Source organism: Terrapene carolina, unplaced genomic scaffold, assembly GCF_002925995.2.
Source record: "Terrapene carolina triunguis isolate 2854851 unplaced genomic scaffold, T_m_triunguis-2.0 Scaffold194, whole genome shotgun sequence".
NCBI classification, from domain to species: domain Eukaryota; kingdom Metazoa; phylum Chordata; order Testudines; family Emydidae; genus Terrapene; species Terrapene triunguis.
Window position 1 is genome coordinate 3,874,880 of NW_020664545.1, and position 8,322 is coordinate 3,883,201.

The window sequence follows — 8,322 nt, forward strand, 5'->3', positions numbered from 1 at the left end:
GACTCCAGTCTCTGGTGTGCTACATTCCCCAGGCTAGGTGAGTGTTGAGGTCTCTCCAGTGCCTGGCTGTGTCTTTTCAGGCCTCAGGGAGACTTAAACAAACTGCTGGCTCTGCCGTAACTGGGACCCCCTGTTTGTTGCAATGAGCGGCTGGTTTTCTGAAGCTCCTGTGGCTGTATTGTCTATTCCCTCTTTCTGTAACTGGCAAGTGGCCTTGGTGTCTTGATATCATAATATAAGAACTAGGGGCCACCAAATGAAATTAATGGGCAGCAGGTTTAAAACAAATAAAAGGAAGTTCTTCTTCACACAGTCAACTTGTGGAACTCCTTGCCTGAGGAGGTTGTGAGGGCCAAGACTGTAACAGGGTTTAAAAGAGAACTGGATAAATTCATGGAGGTTAAGTCCATTAATGGCCATTAGCCAGGATGGGTAAGGAATGGTGTCCCTAGCCTCTGTTTGTCAGAGGGTGGAGCTGGATAGCAGGAGAGAGATCACTTGATCATTATCTGTTTGGTTCACTCCCTTGGGGGCACCTGGCATTGGCCACTGTCGGTAGACAGGATACTGGGCTGGGTGGACCTTTGGTCTGACCCCGTATGGCCATTCTTCTGCTCTTTATTAGAGCAGACAAGGCTCCCCAGCCTCTGGGCTACGCTTACATCACGGGGCCAAACAGAGCTAGGAAGAGGCGGTGGCCTGACGGGGATCCTCCTGTGTTGCATCATGACATTGGCAGCAGTCTTGCTCTGCCTGAGGCTGACGATAGGTGATAGTCCCCTGGGCCTGCTCCTGAGGCCTGGCTCCCCACAGCTCTGCCCCCCTGTTCACGCCAGGGCCAAGCGGCTGTTTTGAGCTCATAGGAATCCCTGCACCAGGGGCAGGCTGATAGCAAATCAAAGCCGTGTTTGTGTCCACCAGGGGGCGCGGCACAGAGGCTGGAGCAGATGTGGCTGCTGGGGATGGACTGATACCAAAGTGACTTTACCGGTCATATAGGCTGGCACTAGGGCTGTGTGACCCCCTTCTATCTGGGGCAGCCATCACACGAACAACGCGGGGTGGGTTGTTTGAAGGGTCTGGGTGCTTCTGTCTCCTCCACCGCCCCCAGCTGCCCGTCCGCACCATGATGCTGCGCTCGGGTAAGATCACGCCCCGGGTGAAGAAGCCCTTCAGCCCCAGGGAGACCACTGGCGACGTGGAGGATCTGGGACCCCCAGCTCAGAAGGCGAGTGCCCCCAGAGGGGGGAAGAGCCGGTGGAGAGGCTGGCAAGAGGACGGCCCTACAGGTGAGGGGGCTCAGGCTGGGGAGGGATGGTGTCCCAGGTGCGTTGAGTGCCCAGCACCTTTCAGAGCTGGTGCCTCGTGCTGACTCTGTGGGTCCCCCCCCCCCTTCCTATGGGCCGTAACCGCCTGCCCCCTTTGCCTCCCGCAGAGCCCGTATCCCCACTGATGGGAAGGGCCATGAAGGTGCATTTCGAACAGTGTCCATCCAGCCCAGCAAGCAAGGCGGCTTCCCTCCAGATCCCACCCCTGGGCGTCGTCTGCTTCTCTCCCCTGGGCGCGGAGGGTAAGTGAGGCTGGCTGAATTGCTGGACCCCTGACGACCGGGCGCTCCCATGCCCTGCCTCGGGGGCTGGTGCGTGAGGCCGGTTGCCCCAGCAAGGGGGCTCGGGCACTGCCTGCCGTCCAGGAGCCCTCAGGCAGCAGCTGAGTGTGGGGAGGTCCAGGGTTCGGCCCCCCACTGAGCTGTCTGGGGGGGCCATTGCCGGTCACCCTGGGGATTTAGGGTTTGTGCTGCATGGGCATTGACTGGACTGGGTCCCCTCAGCCCTGGCTTGCAGGCTCTGGGCCCTGGCATGTTTCCTTGGGCGCTGCCCTGTTGGGTGCCCCAAAGTCCTAGTTTGGCCCCATTGAGACGGGCGCCATCTTGAAGCCAGGCCTTTGTCCCTCCAGAGCCAGAGAGCCCCCTGGTGCAGAGAGGGAAGCCCAGAGCTCAGCCCACGGGGGGAGTTGTGTACTTCGGGGACCTCCCGCGGGATGAGCCAGAGGAAAGCGGTATCTTGAGCCCGTGAGTACGGCGCTCGCTGTCCCTGGGCTGGGGTGTGTGTGTGGGGGGGTGACTGTACCCCTGAAGCTCCAATCCCCTTTCTCTGCTTCCCCACCCATCCAGCTTCGTCCACAAGACCCTGCCCCCCAGGTCCAGCCAGAAGCCCCCCAGGAAAGAAACCCCCATCAAGACCCGCAGCACCCCTGAGAGCACCCTGGTCCTGGAGCTGGTGAGCCGGGGGGTGTCTCTGCAGGGATCAGGCACGTCCTAAAATAACCAAATCCTTCCCCCTCCCCGTGGGCCTGGCACCACCGTACAGGGCATCCTGGCTGCTGCGCCAGCTCGGGGGGCTGCCGGGGGGGCCTCGCATGTGGTGAAGGTGCTAAAAGTAGCTCCGTGTTCCCTGCTTGTAGGAGGGGATCCTGGTCTGTTGCTCCCTGACATCCAGCCAGGACGCCGACTGCACCTTCCTCACAGACTTCCAGGGGGACGCTTATCGGGTTAGTGCCTGGCAGGGGCCGCCGAGGAGCCTGGGGGGGTGATTTTTTTGGGAGGGGGGCAGCCGGAGGGGCTTATCGCCCTTGGAGGTGGCAGTGAGGAAAGTAGTGGGGAAATTGGCCCATTCCTCAACACGTCCCTGGTCTGCCCACTAGATGGGGATTGAGAGCTGTGTTGTTAACCTGGCCTTCCCTCCTCTGTCCTTTCCTGCAGCCCTCCTGTGCTGATCAGACTCTGTGGCCTTTCCTGGCCACTGGGAAGTGGGGGGAGAAGATTCACTTTTCATCTATAGTTGCAGTGGCTAAAATCCAAATGGCAAGAGCTACTGATCCTCATGCTTCAGGGCACAAGCTGAGCCTGCAGGGGGGGTCAGGAAGGAGTAGGCTTATCCTGCACACCAAGGAGCTGCTCCATCCTCCGGAGTGTCTGGAGACAGCTGCTCTTGGAGACCCGATCTGCAGCTAGATGGGCCTTTGAGCTGATTCGCTGCCTCGTCCGTCTCCAGTGCTGAATGAGAAGCCGTTGCTGGAGAGGGTTTTTTTTGGGGGGGGGGGGAGAAGAGGGAGGTGCAGTGCAAGGGATGGAGGCTGGACCTATTAATACTGATCCCTGCTTCCTGCCCCCTGGTTTCCTTGAGGTTTATATGAAGCTGCGCCCCCACGTGCAGGAGTTCCTGGAAACCCTCTCCAAAGCCTACGAGGTACCTGCTGGGCCCATGGCCTCCCTCTCTGAGACCCAGGGCGCTGCATGGGGGGCAGGGGGGAGGCGTAAGGGAGCTGAGACATCTGCGATAGGGAGAGGACCCAGCTGCAGAATCCAGATCCAAAGCCAGGCTTGAATTCGGAGGCCCGTGGGCTTGTCTGGATGGGTGGTGAGGGGAGGCCGGCTGGGGGTTCATCTCTGGACTGAAGAGATCTCTGGAATCACTGGGTCCCAGGGTCAACCCCCTCTCTGCCACTGGGTCCCTGTGTGACCAGGTCAGTTCATCTCCCCATACCTCTGGCTCCCCGCTGGTAACAGCCGGTGATGCTCCTGAGGGAGGAGGGTTGAGGATGGGGGTGGGGAGTGATTTGGGGCAAACACCACTTGTGTCTGGGAGCTGCTCAGACACGGCCGTGGGGGAGCCGCTCCCAAGCCCTGCTCGCATGCTCTCCCCAGATCTTTGTCTTCACCACCGCGAAGCAGGACTACACAGAGAAGATCCTGGATGTCTTGGACCCTCAGAAGAAGCTGATCAGGTGATTGTCCCAGGCAAGAGGCGCATGTCTCCTCCCTGCCCCTGCTCGGCTTCTTATCCTGCCCTGGCCTCTCCCTCCCAGGCACCGCCTCTATCAACAGGACTGCCTCTGCGAGCAGGGTTACTATGTGAAGGACCTCTCCATCCTGGAGAGAGACCTGGCCAGGACAGTGGCCCTGGATGATTCCCTCCAAGGATTCCCTTACCAGGTAACTGGGGGGTGTTGGATGCAGCTGGAATTGCTCTGCCTGCACAGGATGGGGGTGAGATCTCCGAAGGCAATTTGACCCTCTGCCTGCTCACCCCCATCCGGTGCCATGCAGCGGGTCAGAGACCTACCCCCCCACACACACCTCCCGAGGGGAGCAATGTGTTACGGGGCATAGGTGAGGGGTGCTTCCCGTCAAAAGCACAAAAGGGTCATTTTAGCCCCTTTCATCCCCGAGGTTCCTATGGTGCTTTGCAAACAGTCGCACCCCCTGCTGCTGGAATGCAGCCACTTCTGGGGTGTGATGCAGCAGCTAAACAATACCCAGCAAGGCTAGGCTGCTGAAGGTAAGAATTGTCCCATGTATGATTGCCCCAGCATCCTGGCTGGATTCTACACTCTGCCTCTCTGGCATTCCCCTGAAAGCAAACACCCCAAGTGCCAGGGGCATTAGAGACCACAAGAGGTTGGGTCCTTTAGACCAGGGTCTCCCGTGCTTGATCCTAACCCTGTACCCTTCTCAGCTGAGGTCCTGCTGGGGGTGTTTGCCTGTATACGGTCATGCCTGACCATTGTGCTGACTATCCCCTTTTGTGGGAATGGGGCTTTGCAGAGCAAGTGGGGATAAACACAGGAGAAAGCAGGATTTTGGAGGCAGGTTCCCACCCAGCCTAGCTCTGCAGAGCACGTCCAGTCCAGAAAGAGGCCACTATGGCTTCATCAGAAGCTGTTTAATGAGCTGAAAACCAAAAAGGAATCCTACGAAAAACAAACATGGACAAATGGCTGAAGAAGAGTCCAGACCAAGTGCGACAGGCTAATTCCCAAACTGCGTGTCCCCTAGCAAGGGACATACCAAGTTCTATAAATACACTAGGAGCAGGAGAAAGACAAAGGAAAGCGTGGCCCACTTAGCGGGGAAGCACAGCTAATAAGGGACGACCTCAAGAAGATGGAGGTGTTTGTTTAATGCCTATTTTGTTTCTTTCTTGGCTAGAAAGGTGCATTTTGATCAGATGGTTAACGCTGCACAATTAACATACTGTACCAACAACAAATGGGGAAGGAACACAAGTCACATGGGTAAAGAGCCAGCTAAAGAATAGGTAGCTACGTTCACATTGGCAGGGCCTGATGAAATTCACTCTAGGGTCCTTAAAGAACTAGCTGAAGCAATCTGAGAACCGTTGGCAATTCTCTCTGAGGACTCCTGGAGGATGGGTGAGATCTCGGAGGACTGGCGTACAAAGAGGACCCAGGAAGTTCTAGACCACTCCGCCTCACTTCACTCCCCGGAAAGATACCGGAACCAAATTCTAAACAATCTGTTTGTGAGCACATGGAGGATAATAGTCAGCCTGGATCTGTCCAGAACCAATCCTACCAAACCAACCTAATGCCCTCGTTTGATGGGGTTACTGGCCTAGTGGATGGGGGGGAAGGAATAGATGTGGCGATCTTGGGTGTGGGTGTGTGTCTTTTGACCGTCTCACCTGAAACTCTCAAACCTGGGAAATGCAATCAAGAGGAAATTGCTAATGGTTGGTGCGCAACTGATACCCAAGTTATCAGTGACTTGCTGTTCAATGGGGAGGGTGCATCTAATGGGTCCTGCAAGGCTTCCAAGGGCGGTGGTGGCATCCCTGTCAGTGGAGGTGTAACTGGTTAGACGAACACCCGTCCGGGATGGTTTAGGTTGACTTTGTCCTGCCTCAGTGCAGGCGGGTTGGACTTGATGACCTCCTGAGGTTCCTTCCAGCCCTGCACCTCAGGGTACATTCTCTCCACTCCTGCCCCTGGATCTCCAACCTCTCAGCGTTCCCCTGGCTAACTGCGGCCTGGCTGGTGGGACTGACTGGTTCTTGCACAGCCGACGCTGCTTCCCTCTCTGCAGATTTCCAACTGGGTCCCGATCCCCGGCTGGCTGGGAGACCGCCAGGATGAGGAGTTGCTGCGCGTCCTCCCGCTGCTGGGGAAGCTCAGCCAAGCGGTAAGGAGACGAGCGCGCTGAGCCAGCTCGGTCAATATCCCTCTAACGCGGCTGACGAAGGGGCTAGATGGGATCTCGGCCGTTCTCGCCTTTCATGGGCATTGCCCCTCCTTGTGCCTCGAGGCTCAGATGTGCCCTGTTTCTATGGAGACAGGCCCCCAGCTGAACAGTGACATGGTGCCACTCCGCTGAGCAAATCTAGGGTTATTGATCTACCAATAACATGGCAGGATCAGCTTCTATCAGCCTCAGGAGTCCATGGTGCAGTTCATCTGCTTAGGAAATAATGCCCCAGTAATGCAATGGCAGAACATGCCACATCTTCTCTCCCCCCCCACCCCCCCCGGGGGGCTAGTCCACTGAAGGAGGACAACCTGTTGGCAGAGTTACTCGAGCAGGAGCAGGTGGTCTCAGTCTCCCCTGCCTTGTGGGGGATCCTTGTGAGTGTTGCACACTCCACCTGCTGTGCTTAACTTGTGATGAAAGAGGTGCCGGGGCTATGAACTGCCAGGCCCAGAGGTGCCAGGGCTGAGCCCTGGCACGAATTAAGCACTGCCCCCCTGAGCTATAACCTTTGAAATCCCTCTTCCACAGGGTGACGTCCGCACTGAAATCCGGAGGAAATACCGTCTCTGCAGGCTACTGGCTGTGGATTGATGTCTGCCCAGGGCCTGAGTGTAGAGGGAAAACCCCTTCCCAGAAGTCTGTCCTGATGGGCTGCTCTCAAACGTCCCAGTCGCAAAGTGCAGCACTGCTGCCTGGTTCCAGTCAGCAACAGCACAAACTTTAGCTCCTACCTACGCTCTCCTTCTCCACGTACAACCAGCTGGGAAAACGGAGCTTGGCAACCCAACGTGAGCACAGAGGGCAGCTTCCTACAGGGGAAATCCAAATCTGACCCCCAACTTTCAAGATCTACAGTTCAGAAGTAACTAGTGCCTTTGAGTACCTCAATTTTGAGGATCCAACTTGAGAACCTCTTAAAGGGGGCTGATTTTTTTCCACCCGCCCTCTGACAAATCAGGACACTTAAATGTGTCCCAGATGGGCACCTGGACTCAAGTTAATTAAGAAAATCTTGGGGAGGGGGGGTGTATATTAACCCAAACAAAGACCCTTTGAAAGCTTCCCCTTTACTTACTCAGTGCTCTTCAAACTGCAGAGGGAATCTGCCTTTGTCTCCTTCTAAAGCAACAACTTCCCTGCAGGCCTTTGCAACCCAAGCATTGCAGCAAGTTCCCAGTGCATGAGAACCTGAAAGTGAAACAGACTAGAAACAAAAGTTGAAACTGATCAGCCTCTGAGCTGAGAGAAATGCAAATGGCTGAAGGTAAACTCCACTTAAATTCTATTGTTGCCTTTGTATTAAGTTGGGCTGTTTGTATTGGCTTTGAAACCTGTGTCCTTAGAACAGTTTAAAACAAAAAACAAACCCCTTTGAGACAGTTTGTTCAGCCAGAGGACTGCATTTAAGGCTTGTTGTCCCAGAGTGGCTACCGTGTGCTGGGGCCCAGGGCAATGGTCGCTGGCTTGTGCAGATCTGCCTGCTGCTAAGATTTCTCTAGTGGTACATTCGCACCTGCCTCTTGTGTCTGTCGCTCGCTTCCTGAATTCTTCCAACTCACTCAAGGCCTCGCTCTTCTCCCTGGGTGGGTCAGTGGAGAGCAAGCCAGGCATTTCCTGTAGCCACTCCAGGGGCTGATGGAGCATGGGCAGGTCCTGGTGGGAGAGCTGAGCTGCACACAGGGAAGCTGGGAGGGGAATTTTTGTCCCTGACAGGAGAAGCAGGACTTGCAGCCACCATTGGTTTTCAGTTTTCGATCTGTTGCGTGCCACTGTCTTGCCAACATGCCTCCCCACAGTACTGGGAACTGAGCTGCTTGGGTGAGCTGGCTGGCATAGGCAACCCTGGGAGCTTGGCACTCTCGGGTCACATGGTCCGGGTTCTGCAGTGAGCCACCGGCGCTTCGAAGCCGTGACTAGAGCTAGTGCTAGGTGCTGTGTTCAGCAAGGCCATCCCTGGGCCCGAGGAGCTGGGGTGGGTCAGCGATGGACCATCCAACTCAGCTGCGCCAAGTAGCTCTTTCCAGGCAAAACGTTGATCTTCTTCCCTCCCTGCCCCACGGATGCCTCCCTCATGATCATCCACCTGCAAGGCAGCTGTGTAGCCCTTGTGCCTGGGGTGGAGTAAGAGGTTTTTTTTTTTTTTTGTGTTGTGGGCTCTCCCTGTTTTAAGGGCTGTGTGCTGAAATTCCCAGCTGGACTCTTGTAACTTTGTTTGACACCTTCTTTATTTGTAACCTTTGTTTGTTTAATAAAAACCAAAACCAACTACTCAT

General features: G+C 56.1%; 1 protein-coding gene across 1 annotated transcript; it reads left to right on the forward strand.

Annotated features, from left to right (window-relative positions):
• Nucleotides 1-1,126: 1,126 nt before the first annotated feature.
• On the forward strand, nt 1,127-6,640 carry LOC112125776 (CTD small phosphatase-like protein 3). Its single transcript, XM_026655051.1, has 10 exons — nt 1,127-1,289; nt 1,436-1,570; nt 1,957-2,071; nt 2,174-2,279; nt 2,464-2,550; nt 3,186-3,248; nt 3,707-3,786; nt 3,868-3,994; nt 5,888-5,983; nt 6,578-6,640. Exons 1-10 carry the CDS (start codon nt 1,127-1,129, stop codon nt 6,638-6,640), a joined length of 1,035 nt encoding a protein of 344 aa, XP_026510836.1.
• The last annotated feature ends 1,682 nt before the right edge of the window (nt 6,641-8,322 follow it).